Source organism: Rana temporaria, chromosome 1, assembly GCF_905171775.1.
Source record: "Rana temporaria chromosome 1, aRanTem1.1, whole genome shotgun sequence".
Classification (NCBI taxonomy): Eukaryota; Metazoa; Chordata; class Amphibia; order Anura; family Ranidae; genus Rana; species Rana temporaria.
The window spans coordinates 316929298-316947914 of NC_053489.1; the positions used below are offsets into that span (position 1 = coordinate 316929298).

General features: G+C 40.1%; 1 protein-coding gene across 1 annotated transcript in view; it reads right to left on the reverse strand.

Moving 5' to 3' along the window:
- The window catches only part of SLC44A1 (solute carrier family 44 member 1), a 211280-nt gene that overhangs the window by 119607 nt on the left and 73056 nt on the right, over positions 1-18617 (reverse strand). The window contains exons 3-5 of the mRNA XM_040359353.1: positions 17358-17500; positions 12944-13080; positions 6313-6406 (exon numbers count right to left, since the gene is read on the reverse strand). Coding sequence (XP_040215287.1) covers positions 6313-6406; positions 12944-13080; positions 17358-17500 — 374 coding nt within the window. The remainder of the gene's footprint in view (positions 1-6312; positions 6407-12943; positions 13081-17357; positions 17501-18617) is intronic.

Consider the following 18617-nt stretch of genomic DNA (forward strand, 5'->3'; position numbering starts at 1 on the left):
TTACAAGCGGACTTGTGAGATCCAATCAACGATGAATTAAATATGGATGAAAGACCACCACAGACCCTCAGGCTGGGTTCACACTGTTGCGAATTGGATGCAGGTTTCCCGCATCCAATACGCATAGCATAAGATTGTGACCGACTCTCTATGGTGCCGGTTCACACATCTCCGCAGCGGCTCCTGTGCGAATTGCACAGGAGCCCTGTGCGTCTTTTGGTCCGTTTCAGGTGCGAATTCAGCCAACAATTTGGACTGAAATTGGACCCGAAACAGTGAATGGGGACACACCGGACTCCTGCTGTGAGCCGGAGCGTGCTGCAGTGTGAACCCAACCTTAAGGGTGTGTGCTCATCTCATGGATATTATAGGGGCCTTTAAAAAAAAAAAAAAAAAAAAGAGCCAGAAATTTTAAATGGCCATTGCAGGCAGATATCTCATGGGCACAAGCACACTTTCCATGGATGGTCGGTGCACTCAACACTTAAGACTTAAGTCTAGCTTTTAAAAGAAAGAAGCCTCATAATTTACAGCATTTAAAACCTCTTTATTGATAAAAGAATACATATGCGCTCACATTTGTAAAACATAGTATCAGGCAAAGGAAAGTACCAAGCCCCCACCTCCACGTTAAGAATATGGACAAGCCGCTCTGTTCAGAGATCAGTCTTGAATAGATTAGGCTCCGCCCTACGATTTTCATCACTGTGACATTATCAGGAGCACCTCCAGATACTTTTCCTGATGAGATGTAATCAGTTCATCAACTTTTTTGTTTTTGAACCTATATTTGGTTTAACAGTTTCAAATGCAAATGCATAGGAGGGAGCCTAGTTGATTCCGGAGAGAGAGGGAGACACATAGCAGGCTTCCGACTTCTACTGCTCTCTGAACAGTTCGGCTTGTCCATACGCTTAACTGAGATGTAAGGGGAGGTGGTGGCAAAGTACTTTTATTTACTTGCTACTACTATTTATAGATGTGAATGCAAATGTATTATTTTAGCAATCAAGAGATCTTAAATGGTGTACACCAAGAAGCTTCTTTCTTTTTGAGCTGGGCTTCAGTCTGTGGCTGGGTCTGTTGTTCAGTGCACCGACCATCCATAGAGTGTGTTTACTGCAGGAGCCATTTGAAATCCTTGGCTCGTTTTTTTAAAGACTACATTGGCCCCTCTAATAAGGGCCCATCTATGAGGGGAGAACATACACTTGAAAGTTTCTGGGGGTGGTCTTCACACCATCTTTGATTGGATCTCACTTTGCACCCCGATTTTTTGGACAATAATGTGGTTCACAGAATTTTTGAGCACAGATTGTTAAGGAATTTAATAACCAAAATGACTCACAATATTTTTTTGCCACTTTGAAAATGGTGAGATCGATCTTCAACACATTTAAAAAGTATGTTTTTATTTCTTTTTGTGCTTTATATTGGTAGCTCAGCACTGAACACATCAATTTTGATTTTTAGCCTTACTGCTCTCAGGCTTGGTGTGTTTTGTCAAACAATTTTAAAAGACAAAAATGGTTTGCGGTCTGTGTTTTGTGCAGTAGTCAAAGCAGCAGGTAAACCAAATCTATCCGGGAGCGTCAGAAACCATAAATAAAACCTAGGGAGGTGGTTTTAAACCTTCTCTCCACTATTCAGAATGAAAAATGTTTACTAAAATAAAAATGCCACCCTTACTATTAACCCAATACATCTTAAGCTCTTTTCACACTAGGCGCTACGGAGTCCGCCAGCTCAGCGGGAGATCTGCCTGCTGATTTTCGCTGAGCTGGCGGATGACAATCCCCTCTATGCTCACTGAGCAGGGAGGGGCTTGTGCAGCAACGCTGTCTCCTATGGAGCGATCTGATGAAAACGGACAGCATGTCCGTTTTTATCCGATCTTACCCGATCCGATATGGACGGATGGGGAAATATCGCCATACGTCTGATTTTGGCAGATTGGATGTCAGCGGAGACATGTCTCTGCTGACATCCGACGCTCCATAGGACTGTTTGAAGAGGCCATTCAGGTCTGCCGTCAAAACTGACAGGCGGACCTGAATGGTCTGATTGTGTGAAAGGGGCCTAAAATAGAACCCCCATCCAGGTGCTTCCTTACATCTAGGTGAAATTACAGGCAACCACGACAACATCACAAAGAGGTAAGCAAGGATCTGGGGCAATTGGGGGGGGGGGGGGGACACCCTCCCAGCTTAGATTAGATTAGGTTCAGGGGCTACAAAAGGGTAGGTCGGGATTTATTTTTGGTAAAAGTTGTACTTTAAAACATAATGTACATTGTATATGTATCCTATAATTTGTAAGCATTAAAGCGGAGGTCCACACAAAAAAAGGAACCTCCGCTATCCGGATTCCTCCCCCCCCCCCCCCCGTGTCACATTTGGCACCTTTCAGGGGGGAGGGGGGAGCAGATACCTGTCTAAGACACACAGGTCCCAGAAGACAGCAGGGACCAGTGGTATTGCGCAGCGCGAGTCGCACATGCGCAGTAGGGAACCAGTAAGTGAAGCCTCAAGGCTTCACTTCCTGATTCCCTTACCGAAGATGGCGCAGCAGCATCCGAGGACCGAGGGACAGGTCGGCTTCGGATGCCGACATCGCGGGTGCGCTGGACAGGTAAGTGTCCTTATTTTAAAAGTCAGCAGCTGCAGTATTTGTAGCTGCTGACTTTTAAAAAAAATAAAGATTGGCGGACCTCCACTTTAATGGTAGACAGTCTAGCGACAGTAAGTAACCAATAGCAATGCATGAAAATCCATCTTGTACTAATCAGCAGTCAACAGATAGACTAGTTGTCAACAACAAAAAAATCAGAAGTCATTCTTCTGAAGTCAAACTAGCACAAGATTTGATTTGTTGCCATGCATTACTACACCTAAGAAATTGAACTCTTTGTTGAACAAAGTTGTATTCCTTACCAATGTTTCTGGACAACACACTGCCCTGAAGATTAGGCTAGCAAAAACTGCATAAACATAGCTCATGTTTTTTTATATTGTGAATGTATGCAGTCAAGTTAATGTGTCAGCAATTCACCAATTATTTTACTTTGGTATTTAAACATTTTAAAACCAAACATCCTATCTAAATATATCTTTTCACCTCAATATTTGCAGTAATGTTTTTATAAGATTGCTCTCAGGCAATGGTTGTTTCTGTGCTGTGTGCATTTGTAAACGTTAAGTGTTTAAGAAGAGCACTCTATCATCAATTTGCTTTACAAGGATGAGCTGAAATCCGATTATCAAAAGAAAATAATTATGTGTGCTGCAGATGAACTTTAAATCATACTGAAAGCTCAGCCAATAGAGCAATGAAAGTTGAAAAACTTGCTTTTTTGTGTCGTGTCCTATGCTATATACAGCAAAATATCAAAAACACAGGAAGACTCAGATAAAATATACAGATGCATAAGGCAGCATCTTTTCTTTGCCGGCATCAGAAATCAGTTCAGACATCTTAAATGGAACTCTACTAGTGGCCAAGGTCTGTGCGCAATTCTCATTTTATTTTGTGATGGAAGACAGTTGGGGTTAAGATTGTCAGTGTACTTTTTCCCCATTATGTAAGCTAGGGTCTCACCTCTTACCAACATGAGTTTTCACAACACTTACTATAGGAGTAGAAGGAAAAAAGGAAACAAAATAAATCTATTTTGAATCTAAAAAATGAAAAAATAAATATAGTTTTAGGCCAAAGTGCAACACTATGAAAGAAAACAATAAAAACCACTGATTGACTTGCCAGATAAAACGTAAAAAATAAAGTGGACTATTTTTGCTTAGTGAAAAAAAAAAGAAAAGAAAAAAAAAAGTAGATAAGCACAGCTTACTCAGGGGACAGTGTCATACATTTTTACTTTAAAGGGTCATTTTAAAAAACAAACACTTTGTCCACGGGTACAATTAAAAATCCAAATATCTGAAAAGTATGTCTAGAATAGAAAGAAGACTTAAAGTGGATGTAAACCCACCGTCATCAAATTTAAATCATTAATACTGTTGTAATCTATAATGCTATACATGCCTCCTGCATGTATCCATATATTATAAATGTCACCCCCTCACCTGTCAGAAGCCCCGCAAAATTGCAGAATCTGTGAGCATTTTTTTCCCAGGCGATTGGTGGGCAGAGTCGTGACGTCACAGACTCCTCCACCCACCACTACACTCCCACAGCCAGCGTTGCGAGGGCGAGCCTCGCGCCTGTTGAGACTGGCATGCATGTGCAGGAGTGACAGAGCGCGTTCTGTGAAGAAGCAGAGTGCGCTCACGGCACCTGTCACTTCTGCACACATGTGTATGTCCAGGGACAGTCGGGGATGATCGGTGCAGCAGGCAGGGACAGCTGTGAACACCGCGATCCCCCATGCATGGTTTTCATCAGCCGCTTCTCCTTCTCTCCCTCCCGCGGCTTTCACCTGAAAAGCCATGTATGGGGGATCGCAGTGTTCACAGCTGTCCCCGCTGCACCGATCATCCCCGACTGTCCTCCGTGTCTGCCTCCTCCATTGCCCCCTTCTCCTCCCAACAAGCACAGTTTCTGCACATACCCAACAGATTCCTGCGATATCTGTCATTTTCCCGCAAAACGCGGTCCCGTGGCAGCACCCCCATCCACTACTTGGATTTGAGGGTTAAAATCGCCCCCCGCTAAGCAACTTTGATAAAAGATATGCCCTCCACCCCCCTCTCCCTCGCAGCTGATGGCTTCCCTCTCCTCTCCCGCGGGCTGCGAGGGGGGGGTGAATCCGTCAGGATGGAGAGCGGAGAAAGGGGCCAATTACCGGCCCCTTTCTTTTCTGAATGGGACACAGAGAGTATTCGTTACTGATCGCTCTGTGTCACCAACGCCCTCAACAGGGCTGATAAAAAAAAATGAAAAAAAAAAAACCTGACAACACAACCGCCCCCCCCCCCCATACCGACACGGTCCAGAGCCCCAAGACCACCGACGCCGTCCACTACCCCACCGACGCCGACCACTACCCCACCGACATCGTCCACTGACACAGACCATTGCCCCAAAAAAATGTAATTGTAAAAATTATCTGACACTGTCCACTATCCTGACACCATCCTGCACGTACTACCCACCACTGTACACTCCGCATTCCTGTGATTTGCACCGCATTGCGGTTCGGATCACATGTGATGTCTGTGTGATGCGATTTCAGCCATACAAACTGTATGGCTGAAATTGCATCAAATTCGGACCAAACACGCACAGGACCCTTTTTTTGGTCTGCACCAGAATCGCATGGGTGTTCACACCTATGCGAGCCAATTAATGTCCAAACTGTCAGTTCGTAGTACGATATGCGAGCTGAAATGGGGGTGTCATTACCATTGTAGGACACAGTGTGAACTGCTGTGCGAGTCAGGTGCAATGTGGGAACCCGCAGTGGATTCACAGGGTTACCTAATCGCACCAGTGTGAACCGAGCCTTGGTGGGAGCAGCCAGGTGACATTTGTAGGCTGTATGCTTTGAGGCTGGGTTCACACTGGTGCGATTCGGGAACCCTGCGAATCCACTGCAGGTTAAAGTCTTTCATGTTATTTTTTTTCCAAAAAAGGCTACATGAATTATAAATGAGTAGCTGTAAATATTTTTACTGTATTCAGAATAAATGTGTGCAGTTCCAACAAACTTGAATCTAAAAAACAAGACAAAAAAAAAACACCTGAAGAAAGCCTGGATAATAAAACGACTTTATCCCCCGAAAACTGACCTCAATTAAAAAAATAAAATAGACGCCAACATCCAATGTATTTTTGTCAAAAATGTTTTAGTTTGTTTAGCAAAAAATAAAAACCCCAGTAGTGATCAAATACCACAAAATGAAAAGCTCTATTTGTGGGAAGAAAATGAAAAAGATTTAGTTTGAGTACAGTGTTGCATGACCGCGCAATTGTCATTCAAAGTGTGACAGCGCTGAAAGCTGAAAATTGCCCTGGGCAGGAAGGGGGGGGGGTGAGTGCCCTGTATTGAAGTGGTTAAAGATCATTTACACCCCAAAGCCAAAAGACTTAAAAATCAGAAACAAGAAAAAAAAAATGTTCAAACCTTCCTGAGCAATACTATTGCCAGACATCAGTGAGATGACCAGCCCACACTATAGTATAATTACAAATATTATGAGATTGCATTTTCAAAATTGGTCTAAAGATGGTTAACAAAAAAAGATATACACAATATCTATCTATCTATCTATCTATCTATAAAACATGTAATGTTCAAAGCCATTTGCTCACACTTGAAATCACGCAGAATGGTTGCAACTATCTTTGACTCACCTTACTGGCACTGGAAGCTTCGGGCACAGAGACGATGCTTTCATACTGTTTGTGTACTGGCTAGGGGATAGTGCATAATCACAAAGATGTGACCCTGTGAAGATAAAGCAAAGCTAATAATTATTACAAGCAAAAGCTTACAATTTCAATCACATGGCAAATAGCACAACAGGGCTTTAAAAAAGGTTCTGCATATTTTACACACATTATATATAATATATATAAACTTAGTTAAAAACTAAATTTCATGTGCCTATTCTGTAGTGGCTGTTTGCTTAAGAATACTATAGGTGTTAAAGGAATGAACTCTATCATAAGAGGAACTTGGGAGGCTGCCATTGTGAACGCTTTTAAATAAAAAATTGTTGCCTGATCCGCTAGCACCTACAAAAAGGTGATATGTACATTACTTACTTTGCTTTTTTATTATGCACAAAAATTATTATTCTGTCATCGAAAAAACATGTGGCCCCTACCGTATTGACACGGAAGGTGTTTACAAATAAAGCATTGCCCTTGTATAAAGCTACATACACCAATACAAGTGTACCAACTAAATTTGACAAGGTGTAGGGAGGTTGGATAAATGATAGCTCCACTGTATCTGACCGATTGTCCATATACTGCTTTGCTTTTCAGAGCGTATGGTACTGGCGTTTGAGGGTCCCTGTGGATATATAGTACATTTGCTCTCTGTCCCTTGTGGGCTTGAATATTGGGATTCACAACTGTCTATAATGCAATGTGTGGTAAAAATACTTGTGCGCTGCTATGTGTATTTGGTGAACAACGTGTTTATGAACAGCTGCAACTATTCAATAGTGATTTCACACCAAAATAGAAATATTAATAGATTAATAGTGCGCTCGTTCTTGAACCTATCTGAATCAACCAATTATGGAAAACCAAGCACTAAATAAAATGAATCTTAAACCATATATTAGTGCGTGAATTCAGTGACTTCAAGGGATAGAAGCGATCTTCCTTGAAGAAGGGACATGACAAGTGACGCAACGCATCGGGTGGAGACAGTGATGTCATTTCCGGGGTCTCGTATACCAGGAAAAGCAGCGAGGTGGCAAGGAGCCGTCACAAAAATGTGTTAAATGTGATGTGTAAAGATTTTAAAAATTGAGTGAGCATTACACATTTTAGTAAAGAAAGTGTTTTAAGCAATATTGCGCAATTAAATGTTCTTCTATACCCTGAGTAAAATGGGAGACAAAAAATAGTGGTTTCCGCTGACCCTTAACGGGGGCCGCAGATGATTTGAATCACACCAGGATGATACCTATAGAAACTGAAGATTGTTTCACCAACAAAAGGCTTTGTTTGACCTATATTGTTCATACCCTGAATGTGAGCGACCAATTCACTCAAGGTGGCTGGTGAAGGCTTTTGTTTATCATCAAAATAAGCAGATTGTAAGCATGCACTGGAGCAGGGATGATATGTGTACCATTGTAATAACTGCTTCAATTATATTTATTTTTGATAGTTTTAATATTTATAAAATTCTTTTGATATTTGGTTTATATATGAATTTGCTGTGTGTTATCTTGTTACTCTGAATTTAAGCACTAATATATAGATGTTTAGGATTGAAAGATTTATTACATTTATTTAGTGCTTGGTTTATTCACATAGATTAATAGTGCGCTTGTTCTTGAATGTGTTTCCTTCAATGTTTGTCACTATCCTACATAATTGCTGCATTGCTTACTAGTGTTGATGCATTGTAGTGCTGAATGTTGTTGACTGTTCTCAATGTTTTTGTACGTGCATATGAGAAAATGTATAAAAAGAAGTAAAAAAACAAAAAACAAAACAAGTTGCCTGTACCATGTTGACTTAATGGTACCATTACTTTTAAGTTATGACTTCTGAAGTTTGAATGACTTTTATAATCTAAATACTTGTGAATCATGGACTCAAAGCATTTAAGCTTGAGCCTGGCAATTGGCAGAAGGGAAATCAGCAATCTTCTTTTGATAAAAGAAAGGAACCAAGGCTTTCTTACCTCCCATACATTAGTGTAATACTCATTCTAACATGTTACCGTGTTTCCCCGAAAATAAGCCCGGGTCTTATATTAATTATGCCAACAAAAGACACAGTAGGGCTTATTTTCGGGGTAGGTCTTACCATGTAATGTGCAGTCTTCTCTCCCCCTCTCCCTCCCTGCCTGTCAGGAGTCCCCAGTGTAAACTGAGTTAAAATGCTTGTAAAATCCTATAATCCGCTCTATTACAGTATTATATAATGTACAATGTGTGTGTTTCTGTAATATAATTGTGCCAAATACATTTGTTATAGCGCCGCTCTGCACTTCTGTTTCCCGCCGGAGCTCTCTTCCCCGCAATTATATTACAGAAACACACACATTGTACATTATATAATACTGTAATAGAGTGGATTATAGGATTTTACAAGCATTTTTTTAACTAGGGCTTATTTTCGGGGTAGGGCTTATATTGCAGCCCTCCTGGAAAATAACGCTAGGTCTTATTTTCAGGGTAGGTCTTATTTTTGGGGAAACAGGGTATATCGCATTTGTTAAAGTACATTTAATATTTATACATTTGTAAATTTACGTAAATACATCCAGTATATGAGAATTGTTAAACAAGCCATTAAAGTCCCCATCAGCCAAGCCCTGGACCTCTTCGATGACTACACTATATTAAAATAAATAAAGGGAGCCTAATCCAGAATCCACCCCAGCATTAGACTGGACATTGAAGTAGCCTCTGCTCTCCACTCAAGTGATATTTTCACAGTTGTATAACAAACAGAAGTTTTTAAACAAACAGGCCCTGAGTGCTGCCCTTCAAACCTCTATAATTCATAGATTTGCAATACTATTGAGTGACTATTGAGGGTGAGGGGGAATGAGCAGACAGACCTTAAGCCTGGAGTTGCTTTAAGTGGCATAACGTTGAACATACTGTAGGTCAAAAACCTGCTCAAGCTTGTTGTATATATAAAAACTTAAGTTGATTCTTCTTCCGAAATGCTTTTGTGACCTCTCATATACCCACGGTGGTGCCCAAGTCGTTCTTTAAAATGTTAGATACCCCATTTACATTTATAAGGGTAAATAATAGAAGGAAACTGAAACTTGCCATCCTACAATGGCCTAAAGCTGAAGCTGGCATGGCACCTCCCAATATCATCTACTACTACTCAGGGCAATTATATCATTTGATCAACTGGCTGACACCCGTCACTCGGGGGGTAGTGGAATTACACCTGGCTTGGGTATTAAACCTTAAACACTTGCCGATAGCGCTGGAGGCTCCATTATCTGCTTTGGGAAGGGAACGTTTACCCATCTTGAATCTGCCATGTATGGTGTGGAGGGAGGCTAAACAGCTGGACAAACAACTGGACAAATTTAAGGACACTAATCTATATCTACCACTGTGGCACAACCCCATGTTTACTCATATCCTGAATTTTGCAGATTACCCCTTTTGGGAACACAGGGGAATTGTTAAAGAGAGTTTCACCCTGAAAAAAATCTTTCCACCAAAAAAAAAAAATGTTTACTTCCCCTAAATAGCTGTTGCTATGCGGAAGTCCCTAATCTGCCTCTTCATCTTCCGTGGTGGATTCTCTTCCTCCTCCTACACTTGGTTTCTTCTTGTGAATGGGCCGCGCTGCATTCTGGGAGCTGTGTGTATCCCAGAAAGCAGCCGGCCCATTCACAAAGCGCCGCACTGCTCGCACATGCGCATTAGGAAACGGGCAGTGAAGCCGCAGGGGCTTCGCTGCCTGTTTCCCTTACTGTGGATGGCAGTGCCTGGAGCTGCCAGGATCAAGGATCGGCCTCGGCGGGGGCTGACATTGCTGGCGACTAGGACAGGTAAGTGTCCTTATTAAAAGTCAGCAGCTACAGTGTTAGCAGCTGCTGACTTTTTTTTTTTTGTACCGGACCTCTGCTTTAAACTACAGGATGTATGTGCAGGGATCTACAAAGAAAATATGAACTTCACTGTACAGTATTTTATAGATACCTCCAGCTGCGTCATGCTCTACAGACTCAATTTGGTGTTACTAGTGTGAAGTTCTCAGACTATCCACTGATTGAAGTATCAAGGTCACATGGTCCTAAAGGCTTAATTTCTACCGTTTACTCACATTTATTGGCTACCTCACCTAATACAAGTCCTTTGAAGGTTCGGAATAAATGGTAAACACTTATACACGACTTGCTGGATGACAACAGGGAGGAAGCATGTGCGTTCCATTTAACAGTTTCACCGGCTATTAATAACAAGCTTATTCAACTATACATGGTACATCAGTCTTACTTAACACCGGTAAGATTGCAATGATATGCACTGTATTCCAACGTCGGCATGTACTAGCTGTATCTGCCAATGTGCAGACTTTGTCCAAGTAATGTGGCTGTGCCCTGTTATTACTATATACTGGAAATGGGTTATAGATATACGGTCTAAAATTATTTAGTTACCCGTACCATTTGATCCACGCATTTGTCTATTGGGTAAACTTGATGAAGAACACTGGCCAAAGTTTACTAGAATAATGCAGAGAGAACCACTGTTCTTGGCTCGAAAGACTATTGCGCTTAAGTGAAATCAGTCTCCCCCGCCATCTACTGGTCAATGGATTCACATGGTGAATAAGATACTACCATATGAAAAAAATATTTTGAGTTGCCCAGTAAATATGCTAAGGTGTGGAAGATCTGGTGCTCATCCACTCTTACCATTTCTAGTCTGTGAGCAACTTCTCTATACTCAACATGTGCGATAATGGAAAAATAAACTGGACATTCAAGCACTTACAACTGTGAATATATACTTCTTGTGTATTTACCAAAACACTAATTCTTTACGCTTATGTTGAGCGTGTTTGAAGCTGTACCAATATGTTTTTGCATAGTAATCAATAAAAAAAATAAAAAAAAGAAGAAGACTTAATTTTTTTTTAAATAAAAACACACCCACTACATATATACATACATACATATCTAAATGTGTATGGTTCCTACACAAATGTCAGCTTGCAATAAAAATCATCACATTGGCACCATTTCTCCTGTCAATTACTGTGAGTACCCACATATATATCTACATCTTAGAAATCTGCAGTCTCACAATAAAAATAATCGAAGTTAAACATTTTTGCAAGATGCTTTTTTTTCCTTAAGCCTAAAATCCTGGATTTGTCAAACTCTTGATTTTCCTTTGGTTTATAACTGAAATTTATATTACATGAACTGCACATAGATTTTTTTCATCTGAGTCACTAAACATATATTTTTTTTAACTTAGATTTGTAATCCCCTTTAGAACATTTATTAATTTTGATTTAAAATAAATTAATTATTTTGATCTTTATACTTGAAGACAGGATTTTGTCAAATACATAAAAATGCTAATTCTTAAATACCATTCATGCTACTTTTTATTTTTTAAATGATGTGAATGGAGCAAGACTTTTATACTACTATGGCTCAGAATTGCTCCAGAGGTCAAATGTTCCCCTGACTGTTATTCTTCTGTATTTCTCTATCAGGATTAACATCTACAGCAGCAATAAAAAGAAATTTATGTATTTATCTCCACTCTCAGTGGGTCATAAAGGAGTCCTTGTCGTGTTTTATGTGTGCATAGAGCTGTTCCTTACATGTTTTGGTGCTTTAGATACAAGCTAATGAAACTGCCAAGAGAAGAAAAAAAGAAAAAGAAAAAGATTGTTACAGTACAGATCAGAGAGTGACTATTGGTTGGCCATAAATTTGCAAATATCTCACCAACAATAACTGGCAGGGAGACAGCCAACTGACTATGAATGCATTACTGCACCACTGCCATCTTCCATTATCTTTTCTTTTATTTAAATGACAGGTATTGATCAGTCTATGTGGCATTCAATACTTGCTATTATGGTTGATGATGCTATGGAGAATAGACCTGGGTCTTAAAACTCCTTCCAAAGATGTTGGAAATTGGAAAAATCATTATGAAGCAATGTGTGCTTATATATTTGTTACTGCCCTATGCTGTACATTGGACAATAATTTTTTGTATGATGCACTTGACTTTCATAAAAAAAAAAAAAAATCAGTTTTTTGTATTTAAAATTAATAACACATTTTTTATTTTATTTTATCAGCTGTGAATGAATCAGGAATACAGAGTGAGGCTAGGTTCACACGGCTGCAAATTTTACCGCGATTTTACGGCTGCGGTTTTGCCGCGATTTAAGAGACATCTGTGCAGGGTTCAATGTAAATCGCGGCCCGAAATCGCAAAAAGTAGTACAGGAACTACTTTTTGAAATCGGTGCAGCGCCGCAGATGCAGCGCCGCACCGATTAGGACGGTGCCATTGCCGACAAATGCCGCCGATTTGAGATGCGATTTGACATGTGAAATCGCATCTCAAATCGTACCCAGTGTGAACCAGGGCTGAATCTTACAAAAGAGAAAGAAGTAGTATAAAAATAAAGAAGGAAGAACTCCTCTCCAGTCTCATCATAAAACTAAAAATATTGATGAAGCCCTAAATTTCATACTTTACCCGAAGTAATGAAAATCTTTAGCTGTATTCATAAAGATTTTTTTCAATCAAATCAGATGGTTTAGAACACTTACCATTATTTTCAGCAAATTTTTGAACATCAGACAATGTTTTAAGCTCCTCTTGCGGACACTGGGAAACACACAATGCTATAGATTTTATTTTTCTGTTTATCAAGTCCAGCTTACAAGGATCCAGAAAGAATACATACCTAAATGTAACAAATAAGAAAAGGGAGTACATTATTTTGGGTGTCTAGCTAATAATAAAACAATAAAATTGTTTAGTTTTTTTGTTTTTTATTGTTTAGAATACACTAGCCTAATCACAACATAGGTAGCAAAGCAATTAAAAAGTATGAAGAACACAAAAGGGATATTTTACTAAAACTGTAAAATCTAGTGCAAAAACTGGACCTGGGGTTAAAGTGTTTCTAAACCCAGGACCCTGCATTCACTATATCTGGTCTCCCACAGTGCACAGAACATGGAAATGCAATTATTTTAGTAAATATAAACTGCTAAATACCCTTTCTCATCAGCAGTATATATCAGTCTTGTGACTTCTATCAGTGTCTGGTTAAAGCTTGTAGAAGGAGTTTTTATTCTACTCTGACTGTCCTATGAGGCTGCAGGACCCCTAACCCTCTGTCTGGGCAATGCTGATTGGCCCTGTGCTGATCACATGCACCCTCCCAAGAAAAAAAAAACTCACACCAAACTGAGCATGTGCAGAATCACTCCAAAGGCTTTGTACTATCAGGAGATGGATTAGGGACTGTGGAAGAAGGGGAAGATCAGAGAAGACAGGATCAAACAGCCTTTTTACACAATGCGGAGGATTAACACCTCAGGTTTCACGGCAAATATAAAAAGCATGCTTTACTGCATATACAGACTGATTTTATTGTTGTTGATTTAGTAACACTTTAATTTACTAAAATTGCAAAATCTGGTGCAGCTCTGGAAACCAAAGTATGTACTTGTGGGTATAATGTAATAAAAGGATTTTAATAGTGATTAGCGATTTATTAACAAGAAAAGTAACAGCCATTTAATGGTAATTATAGTAGTTTATGGGTAATCACTTCAGTGTAGGTATACATCTATGGCTATTTCTGTTAGTTGTGACCCTCTGACATACAATATATATTATATATATATATATATATATATATATATATATATATATATATATATATATATATATATATATATATATATATATATATATATATATATATATATATATATATATATATATATATATATATATATATATATATATATATATATATATATATATATATATATATATATATATATATATATATATATACACACACACACACACAGTATATATATAAAAATGACATTACTTTCTATTTGGTGGGAACTGGTTTTAACTAGTTTGAGTTAAATGTACAGATTTACAGTACTTTTATTGCACCTTGCCCAGCCCCCGCTCTCTACTTATTGGCTAACTGGCGGAGGCGACTGCACGCGCCACCAGACTCGGGGGCCGTGAATCTGGTCCGCCTTTTTGACTCCTCCCCCACTCACCACACAGCTGTTCAGCATTGAGATTAGCCTCCAAGCATTCTAAGTACTCCGATTAGCCGCTGGACCCAACTCGGTAAGCCACTATTCACTAGTCACTCAGCTTGTCACTGCCAAGGATGCTGCAGACCCTCTCAAATTTTAGATTAGCTCATTTTCTTGCCCCTTTTTTATCATAAAATCCCTGGAAACACATAGGTCGTGGACAGTACTGATTTGAGAGACACTGCTGTAGGCATATATTCTCCTCTGCTCTGCGATTAGGTAAGTTACCCTATTAGAAGTGCAGCAAGTCTGGATACACCATTAATATATAAAAAATATTTATGCATGATTAACATTGATCAGTGGGCATGTTCTTACATTTGTTTTTTTGTTTTCCGTTGTCTGTTTTCCTACTTCTTTCCTTTTCCACTGAATACAGATATCGTTGTCGTCTTAGTGCAGTATCCCACCCCTGAAGAAGAGGTTCCACCAATACTGACAACCTCGAAACTTTGGGTTTCTGCCTTACCCTACAGACAGAGCTGGGTCCTTTATTGCAACTATTATTTGTCATATGTTATCTGTTATTTGCACTGGTCTACTTTCCTATTTGTGCCTACATTCACTTGGAGGTGTTTTGTATATTTAGTAGCAGCCGTTTTTTACTTTTTTCAATAAAACATCTATAAGAACCTTTTGGTACATAACTTTTTATGAGGTTTAACAGTTACTCAAATTAAAGTCCCACTTGAGGAATCATACTCTGAGTTTATCTTTATATCTGATTGGACAGTCTAAACCAATGAGGAGGCAGAGACCTGGGAAAGGCACTGCTACGAGAGGCACATCGCTGGATCAAGCTGGGGCTCAGGTAAGTATTAGGGGGGCTGCTGCACACAGAAAGCTTTTTACCTTCATGCATAGAATTCACAAAGTTAATAAACCTTGAGCCTTTACAACCACTTCAAGGGTCAAGTAATGCACTTAAAAATAACATCATAGTAATACAAGGGAGGGTTTAGCTTAATAAGCTGCCGAAAAGGACACTTCTAGTCCACAGAACCTGGCGAGGTCATGAAACAGTAGAGGCCTAGACGTTGATAAAGATGTTTAATTAAAATGTAAAGCCCAACTACATACAAATTGTTTTTGGTATGGTAAAGAGTGGGGGGAGAATTAGCACTTCTGTCACATTTAAAATGCAGTGCCCCAGTTTAGGAAATTATTTTTAGGAACTCTGCTGCTCCTGAAGAGATTTCCTCATCACTTTTTTTCTTTCCAACACCTGTCACCTGGACACAAAGTGAACAAAAATCGCACATACTGAATTAGATAAAATACGGTAAAGTAAATAGATTGCCACACAATGTTTTAGCTGAAGTTGGGCTTTTAGGCAGCAGTCTAACTTAGTTTGGAAACAAATTGACATATATTTTTGCAATACAGAATATTAAAGCAGACCTCCAGTCTAAAATGTGTGTGCGCGCAGGGGGGGGGGGGGGGGGCTTTTTAGAACCCCTGATAGGTTTCTAAAGCTTTGTACGACTCCAATGGAGATATTTTACCAGCATCAGTGAGAGGATTCTCTCTAAAATGGAAGGCAAAAATCCTACTCTTCACTAGAACAAAGTCAAAGAACTCTGGAAAGCTTCTTCATTGATAATACCAAATATCCACATTATACACAGTGGGGCAGATCCACAGAGATCTGCACCGGCGCAGCGTATGGGAGATACGCTACGCCGCAACTTACATTTTTAAACTTTGAATCCACAAAGAATTCACGCCGTAAGTTACGGCGGCGTAGTCTATCTCTCGCGGCGTAAGGGTGCCCAATTCAAATCGGCAAGAAGGGGGCGTGTTTCATTTAAATGAAGCGCGTCCCCGCGCCGAATGAACGGCGCATGCGCCGTCCCTAAATTTCCCACTGTGCATTGCGCTAAATGACGTCGCAAGGACGTCATTTTTTTAACTTAGACGTGAATTACGTCCATCCCGATTCACGGACGACTTACGCAAAAAAAAAAAAAAAAAAAAAAAAAAATTTTGGACGTGGGAACGACGGCCATACTTAACATGGCAAGTCTAACTATACGCCGCAAAATAGCAGCTTTAACTACATGCCAGAAAAAGCCGACTAGAGACGACGTAAGAGAATGCGACGGCCGCGCGTACGTTCGTGGATCGTCGGAAATGGCTAATTTGCATACTCGACGCGGAAAACAACGAGAACTCCACCCAGCTGACGCCGAAGTATTGCATCTAAGATCCGAAGGCGTACAAAGCCATACGCCTGTCGGATCTAACTCAGATGCAGTCGTATCTTGGTTTGAGGATTCAAACCAAAGATACGACGCGGGAAATTTGAAAGTACGCCGGCGTATCAGTAGCAACGCCGGCGTACTCTCTTTGTGGATCTGCCCCAGTATATATGCAACCAGAGCCCTACCTTCCACGCTCGCCATGTAGAGAAAAATCCAAAAGGGTTTGCAGCATATAAAAAAAGTTTATTGTAGATTCAAAAGTGACAAAACATGATGGCAACAGTCCCTTTTGATCTACAATAAAAAAAATGATATGCTGCAACCCGTTTTTGGATGATTTTTCTCTACATATCGAGTCTGGAAGGCAGGGCTCTGGTTGCTTTCTACCATTAATTAGACAATCTGCAGGTGACTTTCTAACTTTATAATGTAGTGAGTGTATAGAGATATATATATATATATATATACACACACATACATATACATATACACACACACACACACACACACACACACACACACTGTGTGATAGATAGATAGATAGATACACACACACAGTGTGTATATCTATCTATCTATCTATCTATACACACACACACACACACACATACATACATACACACACACACACACACACACAAACACATACATGCATACAGCTTTGAAAAAATGTTACTTACTTGCGGTTGGTATGGTCTAAACCACTGTTTTCATAGCCTTCTACCTTCGTATTCTTCTGTCCACAAATATTCCCATAGCTGTCATAACCAGAGATTAAACGTGAGGCAGCTCCAGTGGCTACAGAAAAGCCACAAATAAAGCCCTGCAAAAATAGAATGGAAGAGCAAACACTTAATGTAAGCTTTTAGAATCTTATAAACCATTAACAAGGCCTACTTAAAAAGTCTGTGTGGCCATAGAAAAAAAAAAAAAAAGTACACATCTCCCCAGCTTCTGTCTCTTTAGACCCCTGTCATACTGCCGACGCCCATAGCATAGTTGGATTTGCGGCGCATTTCGGCCGCTAGAGGGGTGTTTTTAACCCCCGCTAGCAGCCAAGAAAGAGTTATTACCACCCACAATGGGCCGCTACAGCAGCGTATTGCCGGCGGTAACGTGGCGATGCCCATTGATTTCAATGGGCAGGAGCGCATTAGCAGCTGTGAGTTCACCGCTGCTAATGCTCTCCAAAGAAGCTGCTGTCAGGACTTTTTCTGATGCCCTGCCAGCGCACTGCTCCAGTGTAAAGGCCCTCGGGCTTTCACACTGGAGTGAATAGAGCAGCAGTTTAAGGGCGGATTGCAGACATAATTTTTAACGCTATAGCGCCTGCAAAACGCCCTCAGTGTGAAAGGGGTCTTAAGGCCAAAATGCAGAAAATTATCCTGCCAGAAATCCAATGAGCTTGTTATCAGCCCTGTCCAGTTTTCTGGGGACCACAGAACACCTGTCCACAAATTATGGAGTTGAGGAAAGAGTTGCTCTGTAGTACCAACTCACTACCTATCATGTGAAGAAATGTCTGGAGGGCCGAACTACAAAAACAAAAAATCAACTTTGATTTAAAAAGATAATAAAGGGACAGTCTATACACCAAGCCAGGGAAAAGGTTACAGCAAGCAACACAGCCAACATGTTTCACACCATTCTTGGTGCTTTATCATAGCCATAACTCACTACCTGTCCTAAGGTAGCAATGCTGCTCCTCAACAGAAGTACCATGAATGAGCAGTGTCACACTAGTATAGGAAGTGTGTTACTGGCAGGATCATCAAGTGGAAAAAAAAAAAAAAAAAAAGTACAAAACGAATACAGCCACCATATCTAAGGACTGGCAAGGTGTAATGTCAGTTCTTGGGTTTGGTCACATCTTAATATTTTGGGAACAGCTATCATTCTTTGCAAGCGCTGAGACAAAAAAAATGAAGATTTACTTGACT